Raw genomic sequence first — 23,483 nt, 5'->3', positions numbered from 1 at the left:
ATTGCTGAGCGCGGTGTAAAACGCAACTCGCTCACCCATTCATTGTAATCAGGCGACAAGTAGCTGACTGACTTTCAAAGTCCAAGATACTTCAGGAAACGTGTACTTTTTTACAGATAGGCGATGGAAACAGAAAAACACCTTCCGCGAAGCATACGGTGATAAACCGGATCTCTAACACAATAATTGTCTTAATAATGTGGAAAAAAACGTGCAAGGACATATCCAACCCAAATCATTGTGCCATTAGTATGAACTGTCAGCTGCAGAGATAACACACTACAGTTTCAAGCACTGATCCGGCCTAGCAGAATAAATATTTGAATTTTGTCTCTGGTGATTTCGGGATCGTCAAGTTCAATTTAATACCATCAGTCTGTTGACTATCCCCGATCAAAATGTGCCGGGGCATATTTCACAATATCCCGTGAGGCCATTTAGTATTTTTCGTAGATTGTCAACAGGAAGGCGTCGTGCTGAACAGATTGATGCTGGCCCAGATATGATAAAACAATCACTAACTGCAGCTTCCTGTGCGTCGACCTGTGCTGGAGACGTGAACCAACTGATGATATGTTGTGTTGTTGTTACAGGGTCCCTCATGTACTAAGAACTGACGTACTTTGTGCACGGCATAAATAGGAAGGAGAGAAATTATTGATTGAGTATGGTTTTACGCCGCCTTTGGCAGTATTCCAGCAATATGACGGCGGGGGCACCAGAAATGGACTTCACACTTTGTACCCGTGTTGGGAATCGAGACGACCAGGGTACCCAACTACCCCAGGAAAATGGCAATGCTGTGTTATATGCGTGACGAGTGATGGGCGTTCTGACCACGGGTACTGTTAGCTGACATTACACAGGTGTGTGTGCGTTTGCGTGCGCGCGTGTGTACGTGCCTGCGTGACTGCAGAGTTCCTTTTCACCTGAGGCCAAATAGGTTCGCCTCTGGTTTAACAAACATTCAGGACAAAAGGAGTGGTGTGCGCACATGTTACATCCGCCTATATAACATCTTTCATCTTCTGGGCATGCCAAATGTCAAGTCAAATAATCATGCTCGTCTAAAGTGAATGAACACTTTCCTCATTTTTGCCAATCAGACCAGAGAGTATGCTTCTACGCCTTTTCTCAGTATTGCACCAAAGTGACACCGGGGGACACCTGAATTCGACTTGGGTTTTCGGCGTGACGACCAAAAGCACTTCCACTAGACGAACAAGGTCGCATATTTGCACATAACTATTTCTCTGTTATTTCTCTCCGATGTAGTTACTCGAGATGCTTACGGAAACTATTAACCCATATAAGTGGATCGATGTTCATCGTTTCAATCACTGGACTGACAGGCCTGGGCACCGTCATATACAAACCCTGTTGTCGTATGAAGAAATAATATTGCTGTCCACTGTGTTGAAAGGAAAACATCAATATTGGCCAAATGGTAGATATAATCTGTGTGATGTGTAATGTGTGGAAAAACATCGCTAATAACTAAATGATTACGGCTCAAGCCACTTCAGCGAATTTGTTCTCGTACCGTTGCAGCAACAGACAAGATGTCCGCATTCCATCTGCTCGTTGGCGGGGAGCTGTAAACTTTAAAAAGTCCGCATTTTGACTGTTTCTGAACAATGCCAAGCAGCAGTAACGAGGAAACCCGCTGCACATGGAACAGGGGAGAAGAAAGAGAATGTGCTCAGCCGATCTGGAGCGAAGGCAACCCAGGTACCTCGTGAGGAGCTTGGCTTGACTGGAAGTACACGAACCTTTATCCAGTACCCATGGCTGTGTAAATAATTCATACTGAGCTAAGGTTTTCGTCGGTACATGTTCATAGCAATTGGGCAGTGGATTTTGATGATCTCTTTATTTTAACATGGGAAACGCCCGTGCTTAGAACTGATTATCATCAGACCATTCTTGTCGTAAGAAGCGACAAAGTCGATGGGATCCTAAATGAGTGATGCATGCCATTGTATCCAGATTGCATGGACCTGTGCTCACGATGTCTATCACTGGATATTGTGGTCCAGACTCTACTGTATAAGCCCCCTCTCATAAACCTTGAACAATAGAGTTTTCCAACCAGAACTTGTTAAAAGAAGGTAGTAGCTGTGTTTTAGGGATAGGAGGACAGGTTCAAGGGGATGCAGGCAGGAATGGGTTTTCCCCATTATATGATCAAGTAGAGAACTGAACCCTGGTCTTCAGTACGACAAGCTGAACTACACTAGCATCATGAATGGGTGCCATTGTATTCATCACACGGTACAGGCAACATTAACACCAGGCTGTTCAACCAGATAATGATGAAGTAAGGCTTTTGGTGTTGCAGTTGATTCTGGGACAAGAAGTCAAACTTTAAAAAAAGTAATGAAAGTGAAGGTCGTAATTTAAGAAAATGTCACCAAAAACATGACCAGTCAACCTCTCTTGATATTTTAGTTGTAAATGTGACATTGCAGAAATCAGGTCAAAGTTCTTTCACAGATCCATACGAAGGTTTACCCTGAAGTGTCCTGGCTTACAGAATAGGTACACATGCTTCTGATACAAGGGGCACTGGGGTAGCCTGGTGGTAAAACGTTCGCTCATCATGCCAAAGTTTGTGAGGCCAATTTCTGGTGTCTCCAACTGTCATATTGCTGGAATATTTCGAGAAGCGGCACAGCTCACTAACTCTGATACAAGATAGGGTGGAGAGCTGGTCTCATGGTTATAGTGTTCAGTTGACACCAAAAACTCAAGTTCACTCCCCATATGGGTATAATGCATCTGACGTATTTCTGGTGTCCCCAACTTTAATATTGCTGGAATATTACCAAATATAGCATGAAACCCAACTTACACACAAGCTCAACAAACAAACTGGTTACCTTGGTGACAAGGTTGACATCTGTAATAAACCTTCATTTACTAGCATTCCTGTTCCTGTACCACCAACCCGTGAAGGTACTTCAGCAACCACTGTAACCTTGGAGCGGTGGGATAGCCCAATGGTTAAAAGCGTTTGCTCGTCACACCCAAGACCCCGTGTCAATCCCTAACATGGGTACAATGTGTGAGGCCCATTTCTGGTGTCCCCTGGAATATTCCTAAAGGCAGCGTAAACATAAACTCACTCACTCACTACAACTTGCAATAAGTATGCTCTTCTTACAAGCTGACACCTGAAATATTGCTCTAACGGCATGGACATTCACTCACTCACTCTACTAAGCGTTATTATTTAGTTTTTGAGTTTTCAGTCATCTGTTTAATAACTTGTGACATGTTCGTACACCATCTAGCAGATTTGGCAAAATGCCCAATACAATCACTTTGTTCAAGGTATTTAGACCTAAGGAGATCAAACATGACAATGCCTGGGTTTGGATTCCAATTGTTGTGTTTGAAGAGAAGGAACACTTGATTTTCTGATATCAAAATAAGGCAGACAACGTACCTGGTGTATTTCAGTATATATTATCCTGATATTAATTCTGATTCCAGTACCTATAAGCACATAACAATTACTTCCATATCAACTTGTACTTTCATAACCTCAGCAAACCATGCTTGCCATACAAGGTGTGCTTGTCGTAAGAGGTGACTAATGGATCGGGTGGTCAGGCTTGCTGACTTGGTCCACAAATGTCATCGGTTGCGTGGATGCTCATGTTGATGATCACTGGATTGTCTGGTCCAGACTCGATTATTTACAGACCGCTGCCATATAGCTGGAATCTTGCTGAGTGCGGCGTAAAACTAAACTCACTCACTCACTTTCATTAATAACTTGCAACATCATCTCACTTCCCACCAGGATCACCCAATCTCAGCAAATCTAGAAACTAGTGTAATCACCTGATTTGGGTCATGTTACAGCAACCCGTGATGATCCCGGGTAGGACAGGCCTTCAGCAACCCATGCTTGCCATAAAAGGCGACTATGCTTGTTGTAAGAGGCGACCAACGGGATTGGGAGGTCAGGCTTGCTGACTTGGTTGACACGTCATCAGTTCCCTATTGTGCAGATTGATGCTCATGCTGCTGATCACTGGATTGTCTGATCCAGACTTGATTATTTACAAACTGCAGCCATATAGCTGGAATATTGCTGAGTGCAGCATAAAACTAGACTCACTCACATATAGCTGGAATATTGTGGAGTGAGGTGGAAAACTAAACTCATTAAACTCTTGTTCCAGTTGCAAATAATGAACTGTATGGGCACAAAACAATGGGTATTTTATGGTGATTGTTTATTCAGTACATACAAGTGTGACAGATGACAAGGCAAAATCATGATGTACAACAGGAACTAGAGTAGCTTCAGGCGCTTCTCCATCAACACGTGTGGCTGACCTACGACCTCAGCCTCATTTGGGTCTGAAATGACAACACATTTCATGAATCATACCTCCGAATATTACTCTACCTAAAGTACATAGCCAGTGAAACCTGGGAGCCAATCCACACAATGTCTGTAGTGCCACATTTGTAAGTCTGTGATAACCTACAGTGTTACAATAGGTTGTAATGTTACAAACGCATATGCAGTATTTAAATCAGATCATGACAAGACAAAATGTGGCACAAAATACTGCACTGTCATAGAAATGAGAATGAAGTAGTGTAGAAACTTCCAATCATCCTCTACTCAACTACAAAGTCAAAAACTATTGAGTGTCTATAAGACTAGCAGAAATTACCCAGATTCTATTTCTTGTATTGTAAATATCACCATAAGATCTAACTAAAGTAGGTTCCATGCTCCCCCTCATTTAGTTTAGTGATCAAACTTTCCATATATCATTATCACTGCATTCAAATCACAATCCCCACGCATACCTTTAAGGTTTCTCAAAAGAATTTTGATCCAAATATGACAAACATGTATTTTTAATGCAATAAAACTAATACAGCTAATTCTTGTATCGCTATTCAGAATACATTTGCAATCTCTAATATTCTTCCACTAATGAAACATAGAGCTGTATACTTACTATTAAGAACGTCACCAAAGTCAATAAGATCATCTCTCCCTGTCAGCGTATCTTCCAGCAGGTTCGAGCTGTTCAGACATGGCAGACGCTGAAACTGAAATCATACAATAAACTGAATATTTTTCACACCGGTGAGTAAACAGTCTGTAACTTAGGCCAGTAGTCAAGAAGTCAGGGTCTTGCAAAGGATTTTCATTAATCAAAGTCAGCGTAAGACAGACATCTTTAAAGAGTAAAATCTAATTTGAACAAGGGGGTGAAGTGCTCTGGCACAGACTCATACTCACGTCTCCTGTCTGTCAATATTACACCACAACAGCTAACTAGTGTTCAGACAGGGTGTCAGTATCCACACTCAGTTGCCTTTCTAAACACTCAGTTCCATAATTGTGTTGCCTCTTACAGACTGTGGGTTCCCTCTTTAAAACACCTGTTGTGAACACTAAAGGATCCCTCCCGAAAAAACGATCTTCCATAAATAGACATTCTGACTTAACAATAGGCAGCGGTTTCAAGTTGATATATATCTTGCTGTCAAAGGTGGTTTCCTCAGTGAATGGGTTGACAACACATGTCACAATACGTAAGTCTCAGGAATCGATATGCATCACGATACCCATGTCATGATTCAAGACGTATCACGATACCTATTTTTGCGCCATTACTGCTTAAATTTTAGTTAAGTCTGAACAATAACATTTAATATTTTAGAACTGTCTATGAAAAGATCAACATTATTTATTCTCAGAAATTTAAAAATCAACATTTTTTCTTCTCTGCGATTAGAAAGTTCTAATTTACTATCTTTGTGCATGGAACATTTTGCTCAACATCTAGTTTTATCTAAACCAACAAGATGATTTCGACAAAGCGTGTGGTTTGTTGAAATCCACATGAAATTGACAATTAATTTTCTTGAGGAAGTCCCTCTAAGAGCAAATTTCAATGCATGACTACAAACAGACAAGGGGAGGTGAGTGAGTGAGTGAGTGAGTGAGTGAGTGAGTGAGAGAGTGAGTGAGAGAGAGAGAGAGTAAGAGAGAGAGTACTGTTTAGCATTATTACAGCAATCTCACAGTGGGGGGACACCAGAAATGGGCTTCACACGTTGTACCCATGTGGGGAATCAAACCTGGGTCTTTGGTATGATGAGTGAATGCTTTAGCCACTAGGCAACACCACCACCCCAAGGGGAGATGAGTGACTGACAGGTACACAATACACAAAAGGTTGAGCACTAATGTCAGCAATACTAAACATGTAAAAACATGTAAGACTAAACATGTAATAAATGTCACTTCTAGGTCATCAGAGTTGACCTATGACACAAACCCTTAAACAGAGTCCTTCAAGAAAGGTGCACCAGACTTGTCCATTCAGAGTTCTGGCTTTCACAATTACACAATAGCTGGAAAGATGACCCACCCTAGATGTGACATTTCTCTCCATCTGGAGGCGGAGTGGGGCATGGAGACCCTGCATGTTCCTCAGCATAGCCATGTCCATCTGACGCTGGTTCTCCACCCACTGAAATATGAGGTATACAAACAATACATACTTCCCATCAAAAGTTTAAACTCATTTAAAACACTCACCATTTGCTATGTATAGTTATATGGTTACATAAAAAATTGATTTCTCCATGAACTTGGGGGAACTAAACGCAAACCTTTGACATATAAATTGCACGAGAATAGCTGTGTTTTTACTTTTAGTGTAAAGTTTTGTTAGGACTTCGCCAATCACTGATTTTTATCATTTATCAAACTCATAACACTAATATTTTCAACAATACAAATTTGTTTTAACAAAGATCAGTTCATGTGTACTTTTAAACGGTATGGATTATTTTGCAAAATTTAGTTTAGAACAGTTGCCTGAAGTCTACTCTAAACTTTCGACGTTAAGTATGTAAGGCAGAAGAGGCACAATGTGCCTTACCATACAGTGTGTATATACTGCTTTCAACAATTTTTCAGCGGTATCATGGAGGGGACACTTGTAATTGACATCACACTTTGTAGCCATGTTGAGAATCAAACTAAGATCATTTGGGTGTTTATGTACATATGTTTTAAGCACATGGCGACTACACCATCCCTATCTTACCACAGTAATTACAGAAAACCTTATCACTCAAAGTCTCAAAGGGCATTATATTTTCTCATCATAAACATGCCATGGAAAGAAATAAAAAAAACGTGCCAAAGTATCCCATTTGGCCCATGTTTGATAGAGATGATAACCATGGTGAACATTCTTACGATGCTTTATCTTCTAGTTGAAAAAAACAAAAAGAGTTAAAAATGAATCTTGGTACATGAAAATTAATACAATGAACATTATCCACATAAAAATATCTGAGTATCAACCAGGAGATACATGTCAGCTCTGAATCTAAGACAACATATAACAAGCAAACATCATTTTTAAGGAATGCTGACTCCTGTAGAAAGTTACGCATGCCAAGAGAAATGGCAAAAATACTCACGTTAGACTCTGTGTGTTCCAACGGATGTCTGCTCACTGTAGCTGCCTTACCACTCTGGAATCTGAAATACATACATAAATCCCTCTCAGTTCACAAATAACATTATACTTATAGGACTTAAGAGGCAATGGTTTTGCACTTTCAACATGAAGATGAATGACTGAATATGGTTGGACACCAGTGGCCGTATGCATATGTTGGGCGTAGCTAACGTTATGCTTAACACACTGTGTTGAGGCGCTGTGTGCAATTGTTAGATTTTTTAACGTTTTAACATTACACTCCAGCACACATTTTACTTACACCCTGACTAGAATTTATGCCCGACATATGCATATGACCACAGAAATGAGTTTGACATATTACAACAGAGAGGGGAATCGAACCCAGATGTTTAGCATGAGAGGCAAACACTCTCTCAAACGCTGTTATCATGCTTTATTCAGGTAATTTAAAATTACATTGAGGAAGAACTCCTGACATTTTGAATGATAACTTCATCCAAACAATTCTTACTTTAATACATTAAAAACTGATGAACAATGAGAATGCATAGTGATGTCCAGTTTCTTTGCCTTACCCATGGACCATGACATCAGGGATCCCGTAAGGTCCAGCTGGGAGTTCCACAGGCCTCATACCCTCAGTCTGGGGCCGAACAGATGGGTAGCCACGACTCTGAAATACATAAGATTTCATACACACTGGAGAAACATTAAAAATGGCAACTTACAAACTGTATCAACACCTTCAGTCTGTACCAAAACGTTTCTTGTCAAAACACCTAAATTTATCATTTATTTACCCCAAGTTTAAATTTTAACGACCCACCTATCCTTAAGTATAGGTTTGTGCCTAGTCTGAAGCCAAGTCTAGTAAGATTCTGTTTTGTCTAGTCAATCTTGCTATTATCAGTACATTTGATTCCAGTTATATCAACCCTTGAAAATCATGTTCAAATTCATGCAGAACTAGTGAATTCAAACAAATGACAAAATGACACTTTAGCTTTCCGCAACATTCAAGCAGTATGACTGGTGAGTACTTTCGGAAAAAGGCCTAATAAGGGGTTCGCTTGTAGCACAGACTGAAATATGAATTTTGAAAAGCTACTATCTAACGGATTGAAAAATACCATTGCTGGACACCTGGGTCTAGTGGAATTCTCTGTCCATTCAAGTAAATATAAAAATTAAACTGTCCCTTAGTACAGTAGTGCCCATTCTCTTCCCACAGTGGTTACTTGTCACATCTTCATATGTAACCTCTGTTCTAATACGACCCTTTCGCGGTGCGAGTATTCAAGACTCGTGATTGGAGGCAATCAGATTTAGTAGTGCAATCAGCGACCTTGTTTCAAAAGTGATCGTTCGCAAGATCTCGGTAATTTCCGGATGCATCGTGAAAACTAGAACCTCTTCCTGAGCGCGATACTCAAATGTTTCTTCTAGACAGAACTCAGTCATGTCATATTTGTTTCTCCACATTGCTTGCATTTGTCAAGTTGAATCTAAGTCGATGTAACACGTGTTCTGATTGGGCAGAAAAAAAGAGAGATAAATCTGCTGCCATTTTTTGCCGCTAGGGGATTTTATGAGAACCACGAAATATGGCCGTATTAGAACAGAGGTTCGTAGGAAGATATGACAAGTAACCTCTGTGGGAAGAGAATGAGTAGTGCCAAACTACTGAAATGTTTTGATATACAGTAAACTCGTTGTATCTCAAACCCCAAGTGTCCATCAAGACAGGGTCGAGATATCGTGTGATTCAAGACTGAAATACATGTACATTGTATATATGCACATTGTGTGCATACTACTGCACATACACTGAACCTGTATACGACAACGTAGAAAACACAAAAAACATCTCTAGTTTCATTCTGTTATTCATTTTGCAGTAATCATCATAATCATCATACACAAGATACATAATTAAAGCATAAAGTATGTGTAAATAAAGACCGTATCCTAAAAAAATGTACACATACCTGTAATAAAGGGCATATCATTATCAACGTCCATCACTTCAAGTTCGAGATATCGTGTGTATGTGTGTCTCGAACTTTAAGATGTAAATACAAAAAAAATGATAAATATATATGAAGAGGTTGGGACTGTAGATTAGGTTCGAGATGTGCAGAACAATCAAGATTCAGGAGTTTGAGATCCGGGGAGTTTACTGTATGTATTTTGATGACAAAATAATAATGCATTTGCTACCAATGAACGTTTGTGAACGGCTTGCAAAAGAAGACCTATGTATTTCATGACGGTATCAAATCGTAATGTGTGTAACATCTAGGGATGGGTATTGCAGAGAACTTTCATATTGTGATATATTGCCATTCGAAAGCATACATTGGGGTATGTATTTCAATATATTGCAAGAATATTTTTTCAGAAAAAATACTTATAATTGAGTTAATGCTTGATTTATAAAGCAAAAATACAGCAAAATCACTTTGCTTAATTAAACTTTAATAAAAACTTTTATTCATGTCAAAATGAAGGCAACAAAGAAAAGAACCATCTAACATCAACACAGTGGTTACTAGTTTCTCCATTCTGAAAAAAAAAAGCCCCAGGATTTTAGATTTTTAGACAGAGATCACTGGTCATTGGTCATTAATGAGTAAATATTCATAACATCCTGATCCAAAACATTGCGAAACACTTGAACAAAAGTTAAGAACACAACATCAAACCAACATAACTTGATTTTGGGAGTGAAAAATGGAAATATCTGAATATTTCCGAGTGTTACAAAGTTTTTCCGAATGCATATCAACAAACTGGTTTTCGATCAGGGTATTGCAATACATATCAATCCAGTAAACTGGTTTAATTGTGCAGCCATAGTAACATGTTGAATACGATAGTTAGTCACTAAATAATTTATTGCATTCACATACTAGAACAGTTGAAAAGCAGAATAATTTCCTTACTATTGTACTACCAATATAGACAATAGGAAGGATGGTGAACGAGACTGCATATCCGATACGTCGTTCCACATTCCCTAAATTTCTCATGTCATGTAGAAGAGAACAGACATATTTTGAAACTAACGTGCAGGGCCCCGTTTAACAATGTTATCGTAGGGCTACTGAGACGATTGTAAATCTCATACTTAATACAGACCTTGACTTATAAAACTGGGGACACAAGACCCTCAAAATCAATTTCTAGGGTCCTTTAAAGTAAAAGAAATGATCTATTAACTACTGTTACTTTATTTAGTGATTGCTGAAACCTTACATTTCTATTTAAGAATCTAACAGCCTCTACTATCCATGACACTATGTGTATTTTTTCATACATTATTGCCTACTGGACAGATCATGGTGAACCCTGCAAGATGACTTGAACAATGCTAAACACGAACACTACATACCAGCAGTACTCTAGATTTTGTTATTGAGTGACAAGGTTAACACAGGTCACAGAATGTATCAACGTTCACTATGTGCCTACTTGTTTTGGGAATTGGCTAAAATCTCATATTTGATGATTGGTTCAAAGAACCGATCAATCAGCAAAAGTAATTGGTTAGCCACAATTATCAAATTTTCATGGTTATCTTTGATAATGCACAAAAAATGACAAAAAACACCCACAAAACATATGTAGTTCTTTCAGGCTTTCTTTCCAAATTTCACATCTCTAAGGATGTCTAGTATCTTAGGACTATAAATTTCCAGGAGTCTTTAATATAAATTCAATGACGACTTTGAAGGCGTTCACAGTGCTTATGAAATGCAAGAGACAAAACCAACCTAGCAAAAAATATTGTTCATGCAAACAAATGTTCCCAAATTGTTTGTGTTCTATTATGAGCACATGACCAATTGCTTGGTTGTTTAGTCATTGTGACCAATCTTCAACTATTTCAGTTGATCGGAGGGGCAGTGGGGTAGCCTAGTGGTTAAAGCGTTCACTCGTCACGCCAAAGTCCCAGTGGTTCGATTCCCAACATGGGTACAATGTGTGAAGCCCATTATCTGGTGTACCCCGCCGTGATATTGCTAAAAGTGGCATAAAACTCACTCACTCAATTAATCGAACCACCACTAGTGCCTACTGCCTTACACTTCTTTAGTCAACACTGCCAATATCTTTTGGGTATTTTTTCGGTAATTTCAAGCTTTTAGAAATTATACATGATGAATTTTGAGTCAACAATCTGGACATGACCTTTTCAAGTTGAATTTCCTCATTTCACATAATTTGTTTTAAGTTCAACTTACTGGAGTCTGGTAGTTACAGACATTGTGTCTACTAGCCACACACATCCTTCCATGTCTTCGACTCTAGTTATAAATAAGTCATCACAAGTAGGCTGAGATTTTACTACATTCATGCTAAGAACTATCAAACTACCACTGTGTAATCATGATACAGACGCATATCCTGTGTGGCCAAAGTCCAACAACTTCAAGGAAACTGTATTTCATCAGAATTCTCAATTCTTACTCACAAAAACCCCTCACGCTAGAGACATGACAGGAAATGACCTTATCAATGAGATCGAATGCTATCAAGAGGTCAGAGCTGTACGTCTTCCATTGATGTCACATGATCTCCTCTTATGCATTTCCTACAGGTCACCAGGCAAGGAGATATTATCTGTGACTGACTTCCCCCATGCCCTTTCTAGGACACTATTAAAACTATTTGTAGATGGTTTTACTTGTGGGTGGAAACTTCCCACAGTGTCTAACCTAGGATAAAAAATTCTGGTTTGTTTTTGCATTAACGTAATCATGATGCTCAACAGTCAAGAGATTGCTACTGCCATCCTGTTCCTGACTGAAGTTATAGATCATGGCTTAGTTAGTCTCTGAAAATATAGTCATTGAAACAAACTAGGAAACACACGGATGTACAAGTATTCCTTCAGTTATTTTGCATAATTTCCCCTATTGTGCAATGCATAACCTGTGAAGAAGTCTGGGAAAGTAAAGACGAACACTGGTACTTTCATGTGTTCCCTTATTCATTTCCATGAATATCTCAAGGAAACAAAGAGCACCCTAAAATTGACAAGGAGTGCAAGAGAGATTCTGAACCGGAGGAAGCTGGACTTGCTTCATTTAGAGCTTTTGCATTACAGGCAGTGCTGGGATGAAGGAAAATAATATGGTTTAGGGATTGTGGGAAAGTACCATCATTTTTACAAAGTGCAATATTTCATTGAATCCTCATTGTATCTTGAGGACATTTGCAGATCAAACTGCAGGGAAATCAGCAGACCTACCAAAAAATACTTCCCCCCTCCCCCCGCCACCCCCCATGCAGAAAAACAGAAAAACCCACATTAATCATGAAAACAACAACATAAACATAACATCCTGCTACTGAAACAGTAAAATCGGCAACTTGAAAACACTAAAACTACATCAAAAACTGACACCCTACAACTTTGCCTTTGCACATGCGTGCATGGGGGAGGAAGTTTCGACTGCATGTTGCTATTTTCCAGCTTGAACAAAATTTACACTCCATTTTCAAATTATTTGTGATGAGTTCTTTGGCATTTATCATCATCATACATGTGTGCACACTTCTTTAGTTTACTTTCCATTCATATGAAAAGACTGACACTAATGACAGTAATTATTCGACATATTGAATACTTTTTCTATGCACTGCAATTCGCGGTTGCTCGGAAATTTCATAGAAGTGTGGATCGTAATGCACATGTGCAACAGGGGTCAAAGTTTGCTGATATGAAAATGTTGCAGTTTCATGGTCTTTTGTTGCTGTTTTTTCAACTGTTTCAGTAGTGAGGTAATATGTTTTCATTGGTATTTCTACAGTCAGGATATCCCAATCTTTTCTTCATTGTGCATAATTTCTATCAGCATTACATGCATTTGTATATTTCATGAGCATAAGCACCACTAAAACGTCTTAAACTTGATGTATTTATGGTCCCATGTTTTGAAAACAAAACTGTATATTTATAATGAATACTTTAACATAAAACTTCAACATAAACACCAGTTAGAAAAGCAGTACACCTGAATTTGAGTATCAAAGCTAGGCACATTTTACAATGTAGATAAATGTAGATAAAAAACAAATTTATATAAACACAATTGTGTAGCTAAAGATATGGAGGAGACATTTTTTTAAAGGTTACATGCAACATAAAACACAACTGCACAGATTCTGCTACCTTTCGATATGCACTTACCAAAACAAATCATCAAATTGCCACTTCAACCTTCAAACCTACAAAGTTGAAAAAAAAATGCGACGCAAAAGTCCAAGAAATCAGAGTTCAAATGATCCACTAATTTTCCCCCAGCGCTGGGGGAAAATGTGGTTTTAACAGCTGTGCTGCGCTGTGCTGTGCTCATAACGCATACGTGTTGAATAGGTTTGTGGAATTTGAAACAGTACGCCTGCTCGGACAATGAGGAAATGAGCAGTGTAGACTAGTCTGGCTGTGTACACAAACAAGTAAATAATCTCCTCGACACATAAAAAAACATTGATTGTGATAAGCAGACTCTGTCACAGGGAAAACTCAAAGTCTGGTTTATTGACACCTACATGTTTGCCTGCTTGTCTGCTAATGACAATATGCAATTCACAACTTCAATCACTGACCACATGCAATTTGAATTTAACATCTATCAGGCTTATAGGCCATAAACAAAGAGCCGGCTAAGCATATCGGCAAATGAACCAGTGGCCAATGAAAAGGCTTCATTACACTAGAGTGCACACCCACTGGCTGGGTACAAAATACTGCACTTTCGATTTGCGATTGTATGTTCATAATTTTGTTGTTTAGTTGTTTTTTCTTAATCAACAATGCATTTTATATATCATGAATAAGTGATAGCTGTTGTAGTTATGTTTGATTTTTTTGTTGCATGTGACCTTTAACAAATGATATAGAAAATGTTCCACATGTAAATTGATACAGGATTAAAATAATCAGCACTTTAAGTGTGGAATGGAATCAATAATGCATTCATATATATTGATATATTGTAACCATGGTAACATTGCTTATAAAACCTAAGTCAGTATAGATAGACTTACATCTTCTAAAAACACATTTTTGCCAAGTCACAGTAATTTTTCATGTTATGCATGAGCATGAAGTGTAAAACACTGTCTACGCTCTTCAATGTGTAAAATTTACATGTCAGATGAAATTTACTCAATTAAAGATTAGGTTATGGTATCCCAGTCAGAGCAGGGCCAGAGATAAACAGACATCTTTACACTCAGTTACGACAGATATTCCTCAAATTCAAAGTGAAGCACGAACTGGGCAGGTATATGTTCAAGAGTTATTTTGTAATCATTCCTGCTACACTTGTTGGAATTGATCCCTGCTCTCTTAAACACTTATATTTTTTTGTTATTTCAAACTCTCAGCTCCATCCTTGCCTACCATAACCCAAAATAAAGCAGGTACTATACCTTGTTAATAATGAAAACACTCATAACAAACTGACAGGGTTCACTGTCCTGGACATTATATTGTAGTTGAAAAGTGTGTAACAAACTACAATTAAAACAAACTGAAATGAGCTGTCCCTTTGAGTGTTTCAACAGTAGTAGCAGAGCATACATGGTCCAGATGAAAACTGACTTACTCTTCTTTGAAAGTGTGTTCAATGTCTGTTTACTAAAAAACACTTTGTTACATAGAAGTTAAAGGTACAATCATACCAGTAATAGTGTATTTACCACATTCACCAAGGATAGAGCCTGTTTGAGTGCAGCCTATCCCAAACATCAAACTCATTAAATCAGATCTTGGTGCTTGTTACTGCTACACAAAAGATCCAAGGACATCCCTTCAGAGGTCATGTCAGAATGACCCTTTGTGAACTTTGACTGAACAATTAAATGACCATCAAATCGATGTAAGTCAGTCAGAAGACTGCTTTCTAAAATATCAAACTAGTAACATCTGTTACAGACAACGCTTTGACAAAATACTCATCTGAGTGAGTAAATGAGCGAGTATGGTTTTGTGCCCCTTTTAGCAATATTCCAGCTATATCAAAGCTGAGGGCACCAGGGAAGGGCTTCACACGTTGTGCTTATGTGGGGAATAGAACCCTGGACTGACTTGCACGAAGCGATCTTAACGCTACAATGATTGTAACTCCCATTCTTCAACATAGGCGTAAGATAGTCTTAGCGCTAAGATTGCTTTGTGCAAGTGGGCCCTGGTCTTTAGCATGTCAACACTTAAACCTCTATGCTACCTCACTGACCCAAAATATACTGATCTGAAAACTGAACAAAAGAAAATTCGGAGATAGAATGACAGTAATTCCCTTGGGTTAGGAAAGTTCTCTTCAGTTTTTTCATCAATTGAACCAGTGTACAATGTACAGCCAAAAAGGGTTCAGAAGTGTTGATGTTCAAGGACACTGATTGACTATCGCCTACAGTCTTCATTTCTGTTAAGATGTAAATAAATATATTATAAATTTATATGGTATAATAAGTGAGTGAGTGAGTTTAGTTTTACATCGCACTCAGCAATATTCCACCTATATGGTGGCGGTCTGTAAATAATCGAGTCTGGACCACACAATCCAGTGATCAACAGCATGAACATCGATCTGCTCAATTGGGAACCGATGATGTGCCAATCAAGTCAGCAAGTCTGATCATCTGATCCCAGTAGTCGCCTCATATGACAAGCTGAGCCACCTTTTACAGCAAGCATGGGTTGTTGAAGGCTTATTCTACCCCGGGCCTTCACGGGTCTGATATCATAAGAAATCTTATAATAAAACTTCTTTTGTTAAAAGAAAAAACTCTGAAAATCAGGTTGTGGCCTGAAGGACTATATGCTGTAGTTTATACTGAAATGACCTGTACCATTAGTGTAGTGTATACTGTGATGATTAGAGTTGTGACGATACGCCCATGCCACGATACTGGTAGTCCGATACATACGATGCGATACGTATCACGATATTTTGTCCTTGTATACAGAAAAATAAAAGTACTGGAAATAATGTACTGTTATCATTTCAGAGAAGGTATTCTTCTCCCAAGAAAAATAAACATGTCATCATGAAAGACATTTTATTAAAAATGTTTAGTATGTGTCAGTAAAGTAGTGTTTTCCAAAAAAATGGAACAGCAGGGATCAACATTGGCACAACTGGCTTTTTTGCAGTCGGAGCATGTCCATGGCAATATTTTCCACGAAAACCTAAATAGAAGCGGAGATGGTGTTTTCGTTGACTGCTAAGTATCTAAGTATCGTGTTGAATCGACACACGACAATCGTATCGATGTGTCGTATCGTGCAGCTCTTGAATCGCAATAAATAGTGTATCGATTAATCCTCACAACTCTAGTAATGATATTACAAAAGTGACAACCTACCAAACACAGTATGGAGTATTATATGAGTATAATTCTCATTGCTAAAAAGGTGACCACTCCATTTGTCTCCAGCAAAGTTACAAACAACTTAAAACTACCTGTCAGATGTTCACATTTGAATTAGAATCGTAACACCTTTCAACATGATTACTATAGTGGCAGCATGTATAGGTGACTGTCAACAATATTATGTGTTTGAAGTTCAAAACAGTAAAAAAAATCAAAATCCATTTCCATTGCTCTCTTTTTCTTGTCACCATTCACATTAGAGAAGAGTATACTTTCAAAGTACAAGTGAATTCCACCTGTTTTCCTTGTCCCCAGATATTTTAGCACCAAATGACATAGTTTTCACAGACTCGATACTCCTTATCACAAAAAACAATTAATTTCTTTGAAAATTCTGACAGCAAATTTTTTTTACAAAACTCTTCCATGTAGACCATGCAAGACTTTGTGAGTGAAATCATTGGAACTCATTTGCTTTTAGGTGCCACAAAGTAATGTTTCAGAAAAAATACCATTTCTCCTATTGAAATGGAACCTGTGAAGATCTGGGTTAGAATTGATCTTACAGTAACCCATGCTTGTCGTAAGAAGTAACTAACGGGATCGGATCGTCAGGCTTGCTGAATTGATTGTTATTGTATCCCAAATGCTTTGATCGAAGCTCATGCTGTTGATCACTGTATTGTCTGGTCCAGACTCAACTGTTTACAGACCGCCACCATATAGCTGTAATAGTGATATTTACTCCATCAAAATGGTTGGTCCCTAAAACAGCACAGACACATTATGAGGCCCCTTTCCAGAAAGCTATCTTAGTGCTAAGAAGATTGTAAACAACACACTTCAAATTGGCTTATGATCATTGTAAAGCTAAGATTGCATTACGGAAAGAGGCCCAGCTTTTAAATGACCTCACTACCTGTAACATTAATTCAGTGTATTAAAGTTCAAAGACATATATGTTTGCTTTTTGAACTTTAGTGAGTGTGGATATAATTTGGAACCTGAAACCAAAAACTATACATACCATGGCTTACTAATTATAGTGAGGAAGGGGAAATGTGTTGCAGTGATCCTTTACTTTACACCAGTTAAATTCAATTCTTACCAGTGAAATATTTCATAATATTATACCATGCACTTAGATTTTTCATTCATTCGTTTCAGCTGTGAAGGTTTGAATTAGACTTAACCAGCAGGATTAAGTGGCACGACTCGCTAACACATGCCATCATATCCCAATGTATAGATCAATGTTCATTATGTGAGTCAGTAGATTGTCTGGTCCAGACTGGATTATTTACAGTGAGTGAGTGAGTGAGTGAGTGAGTTTAGTTTTACGCCGCACTCAGCAATATTCCAGCTATATGGCGGCGGTCTGTAAATAATCGAGTCTGGACCAGACAATCCAGTGATCAACAACATGAGCATCGATCTGCGCAATTGGGAACCGATGACATGTGTCAACCAAGTCAGCGAGCCTGACCACCCGATCCCGTTAGTCGCCTCTTACGACAAGCTGAGTCGCCTTTTATAGCAAGCATGGGTTGCTGAAGGTCTATTCTACCGCGGGACCTTCACGGGTCGGATTATTTACAGACCACTGTCACATAGACTTATTTTTCATAGTAAACAGCAAAAAGAAGGAGTACATTATTGTTCAGTAACTATTCTTGAAACATTTCTAGTTTTATTTATGATTAAACTGTCATGAGAGTCAACCTCTTAAACAAACTTAACTTGTTTTGGAACTTATACCCCAATCTTGCTGCCTCAAATCTTTAATCACCTCAAGCAAATATAACACTTATAAATAAAGACAAATGCAATATAGGTGCATCCATAATTCAATACATATCAGTATTGATGATACAAAGTATATAATTCAATGAACTATTATTTTGTAAATATTCACATGTGAATCTGTATTTCTGCATTGTTTAGGAGCTAAGACATTAAATGCATATTTTTAAGAAAACCATTATTTACTATGGCGTCAAAATACCAAAATAAATTTTGAAAATATTTTTGTTTTTGTACATATATTTGCATGTGTAATGCACTGATACAATTTATCGGCAGGAACCCAACATGAACCATGGTTATGACAGAACCAACTTCTAATGTTTAGGTTAGTGTCGGTTTGCAATGAGCACTGAAACAAGTCCCTCCTGCCTGAGACACAGGGAAAGTTTACCAGTGAGGATATTGTGGCTCCAGATAAGCTGTTGGGTCCTAAGTAGACCTCCGGCAGCCTACATCCGCCCTCTTACCATTGCTGTGTAATTAGTGAACACACCATGTACAACTACTCAGACTAAGACTGTGTCAAAGTCCTATGTTATCACGTAATCTTAGAAATTATTAATATAAGACTATAATGAAAATGTCTGAATCAAATGCCAAAACAACACTGACTGACATTTTAGACCAAGTCTTATGTACAAGAGGAATGTAATAATGTGCATCAGTGTAAGCATGTACTACTCCAATGTGAAGATTCACAACATGCATTGTACTACTAGTATTTTTGCAGAAGTATTGACCTTTGCCAAAGCTTCTGTTGACAAAGTATTGATGAATTCATTACTATCAAATCCTGCAAGTTGCACATTTGACCAACCAATCACAAACCATTGGCATTAGAAGAAAAATAGAATAATTTTGGACCTTGCATATTTTCTCCAACTGTTTCAAAATGAGCTGAAAAAAAAAAAAGACGACATTTTACCTCCACTCTTTGTACAAAAGAGTGAAAAGTAAGCGCAATCCAGCATTGTCACTAAGGTGACATAATACTCCTTGCACAAACTATGAATTCAAACTTTTAGCTAATGAAAGTGAAGATGGTAGTTAAAGATGAATTTGAATGTCAACACAGTCTAAGTAAACTTTGTCTCAGTAATTTTCGTTACACTCCACCACTGAGTCTAACAAAACCTTATGGGAGGTTGTGTCAGGTAATCTTTGAAACTGACCAATCAGAACACAGCTTACCAAATCGCAAAAGTGCACATTCGCACATACCTTTTGAACTTTTTTACTCAAAAGGTTCATACCCGAACGATTCAGAATGCTATTTAGCTTACGCTCACTTCCAGGTGATGCATATGGCTTACGTACAACCATGACAACTGCGAGTAAACAGTCACTGAAAATGGTGTTTTTGGCAATATTCAAGGATGTCATCTTGCGGAAACATTAGCTAATGGTAACCATGTCAACAGAAACCCCAAAAAGTATATACTGCAGGTCAAATAATTGTGTTATATGTGGAGTTTTGTTTGTGGAGAGATCTGTGTCAGTGGCCTGAATATTTTGAAAGTACCTCCGATCCCAAAATAGTGGCCGTTGTCTGATTGGTTAAATCTACATAACCGTCTCCCGTTTGATTGGACAGTCATTGGTTGCTCAAAGGTTACCTAAAGCGACCTCCTACTAGGTTTTGTTAGACTCAGTGGTGGAGTGTAACGAAATACACTGAGACTAAGTTTACGCAGACTGATTGTCAACATAAACATGACCAGTCAACATTTCTTGATATCTCTCTCTGTAAACATGCAAATATTTTGAAGACTCACTTGACCTTGACATGAATGTCATGCAAATGTGCAAAATTGGTAATAAAGAATGAATGTCAGTGTAACATGCAAAAATAGTAATGAAGAAAGTGCTTATGAAAAAAAATACAACACACGTAGAAGTCTAGAAATTCAATGAAAAAATCCTGCAAACTGTTCTTGAGATATCTCGCTGACAAGCAGGATATAAACATGCTGAACTCTGACCTCTTTGCTGTGACCTTGTTGATTAAATGAGGGTCACTCAAATCGACATTGCCCTACGCCTTCCCTAGAAGATGCTTGGTATCAAATACATAGCGAAAATCCAGAGAATAGTTCTGACAACCTTCACATGCAAGTTAACATGCTGAAATCATCAGTGTTGCAGTGACCTTGAAGATTATGTGAAGGTCACGAAAACTGACTTTTTGCATACTGTGCTGAACCTAGGTACAAAATAAAAAAAAGAATCTAGTCAACGGTTCTTAAGATATTCCAGTTTGTACTTATGGGACATACAGATGGCTAAATGTGTGGAGGGGGCAGATTGGTGGGGCAGCCCTGAGGTTCAAGTGTTCACTTGCCATGCCAAGTTCCCAAACGGATACAATGTATGAAGCTCATTTCTGGTTTTCCTTGCTGTGACATTGAAACAATATTGCTAAAAGAGGCATAAAACAAAATTCCCTCCTTTCAACAAAACACATAACCTAATCAATTATGCGTGGGTAATAGCTTGCAATGTTATGTTTTCCACTCATTAGTAGGGATATTTATCTGGAAGTTAATTTCTTATACGTTTTCCTTATTTTTCCTCAAACTGTTGCATTAAACTTCAGGAGATCTTTCTTTAACCAAAAGCAATGAATACAAATTCAAATGTGTGATATAAGGCATGCAGCTATGAAACTGTCCAAGTTATCACCTATCCACAATCTCTGGTAAATCAGATCTCATATCTTACTGCCACTAACCAAAGTCCTGAGAACATCCTTCCCATTACAGGTGATATCAGAATGAACATTTGCAAACTCTGACTGACCAATGGAATGACAAGAAGTTAGTTAATCATATATAGGTATTTTCAAAAGCTATGCTTCAATATATGATGCAGAAAATTAATATCTTGACAAAGTTCTTGCTTAAAAATTTGAAAATTGAATAAATATTTTATGGAATGTCCAACAATTGGTCAAGATTGTAGGATGGTAAAGATATGGGTAAGAATGTGTCATCAGTAACCGATGCTTGTCGTAAAAGTGACTCACATGATCAGGTGGTCAAGCTCACTTACATGGTTGGCACATGCCATTGGTTCCCAATTGCGCAGATCGATGCTAATAATGTTGATCACTGGATTCTATGGTCAGACTACCATATGGCTGGAACATTGCTGAGTGCAGTGCAAAACTAAACTCACTTTCCCTACACTATGGAGAGTCCTTTTGGTTCAAATGATTTACTAGTATTGCATTGACGATTCAGGATACCACATGTTATCCTTTTTGAGGTGGAATGATTAGAAATGACATTCACTTTCTTTATCCCTATCTTCAGATATATTACTGCAACAATCATGAAACATTTTTGAAATTCAGAGCACACACCTAATGAGCATTCTTTCTTTCACTTGTTAAACGTAAGTTTGGACCATTTAACAGAAGTTACGGGCGCTGACATTCAGTCTGTTCTAGTTAAAGTCTTTATGTTACAAAAAAAAGGATTCTTTATTACAAGGTTCTACTTAACACTACTTCTTTATGAGGTTTCACCAACCACCTCTTCTTGGTGTTCTACAGGAAATGGAACTGCCTGATAAACAGAGTCTGTGACAAATACAATGCACCAGACAGTTACAGAGTGATCACTGCCCAAAAGACTATCAGAAAAAGTCAAGACCACACATTTAATCAACGACTGCCATAAAGTGTTTAAATGTTATAAACCCTGATTAGAAGACCAGTATTACATAATCCTTTATATATGATTTCATTTCATGTTAGATTGCCCCCTGAAACTTTGAATCAGAGTATAGATGCCAATATCTTTCCAAATATAATATAATCTTTTGAATAAAATGATTAGGCCCCAAATATTGTACTAGATACAATTTATGAAACTTTGGTTCATATTTTCAAGTCTCACTTTCAAAAACGATTTCCATGATGCTTTAGAGTTTGTGTCACAGACAATCACAATCATTTATGTTCAGTTGACTCCTGCAGGAAACTAATAATATTCCGACTGTCTGGAAATTTGAGCCAATTCCAAGTACAGTCATGAAATGTGGCAACAGGCTTTGTGTCCCCAGATGCTACAACTCACCAATGTCAGGTGTGAGTCAGTCCATGAAGACTGACTAATCTAAGTTAACAAAAAGAAGAAAAGCTGAAAATTCCATTAGGATTTAATTTCATGGATACATCAATAGAAAATCACCTACTCTTGTTTTTCTTGGGAACAGAAAGATAAGTGGTAGTAAATGAATTTGAACAATCTCTAAGTTTCACCTGTCGCCTTGAACATGTTACATGGTAAATGAATGTGTTGTCAAACTTCCCCTATTAATCATAATACATACTTGCTAATGCAGTTATACATTACCTTAACAAACAACCCATTTGATACATTTAATTACTAGAAACAATTATTTTACCAGACACCATATAACCCGTATAACCTCTGGATTTCAATCGTTTTAATTTTGTTGGCAGAGAAAAATAATTGCACGAAAATAGGATACACACACTCAAATGTGCTAAGTCACACTGCGACTAGTCATTTATTTTCTCAGACTCCGGTAGATGTCAGGTTTTTGAGGATCTATAATTAAAGACGAGCGTAACAAAATACCCAAATAATCAGGCATTGAGATATTATTTCAAGGAACAACAGAACGACGAAAACAAAATCGAACACTGCCTACTCACCATGTTGATTTCTATTATGTTGTACCGGTATGTGTTTACAAGACTTCATTTAATTGGCTCATTGCTTAAAGAAACGGCGATTCTCATTGGTCGTAAGTTAGGGTCTG

The 23,483-nt window shown here is 38.0% G+C and overlaps 1 protein-coding gene across 1 annotated transcript; it reads right to left on the bottom strand.

The window, feature by feature from the left end:
- Positions 1-4,235: 4,235 nt before the first annotated feature.
- On the bottom strand, positions 4,236-23,447 carry LOC137272939 (proteasome maturation protein-like). The gene is made up of 6 exons (XM_067805366.1): positions 23,377-23,447; positions 8,066-8,163; positions 7,486-7,546; positions 6,420-6,521; positions 4,995-5,088; positions 4,236-4,377 (listed from the first exon to the last, which is right to left on the bottom strand). The coding sequence occupies exons 1-6, from the start codon at positions 23,377-23,379 to the stop codon at positions 4,310-4,312; spliced, it is 426 nt and encodes a 141-aa protein (XP_067661467.1). The 5' UTR covers positions 23,380-23,447; the 3' UTR covers positions 4,236-4,309.
- Positions 23,448-23,483: the final 36 nt, after the last annotated feature.

The sequence above is a fragment of the Haliotis asinina genome, chromosome 2 (assembly GCF_037392515.1).
Source record: "Haliotis asinina isolate JCU_RB_2024 chromosome 2, JCU_Hal_asi_v2, whole genome shotgun sequence".
Classification (NCBI taxonomy): Eukaryota; Metazoa; Mollusca; class Gastropoda; order Lepetellida; family Haliotidae; genus Haliotis; species Haliotis asinina.
This window is presented reverse-complemented; position numbering and strand designations above follow the sequence as displayed.

Bases quoted from the DNA above. Each gene is read 5' to 3' on its own strand.
- LOC137272939 (XM_067805366.1), bottom strand. The intron at 7,547-8,065 runs GTAAGGCAAAGA...TATGTATTTCAG, and splicing joins CCTGATGTCATGGTCCATGG to ATTCCAGAGTGGTAAGGCAG. The intron at 6,522-7,485 runs GTGAGTATTTTT...CTCATATTTCAG, and splicing joins TGGAACACACAGAGTCTAAC to TGGGTGGAGAACCAGCGTCA.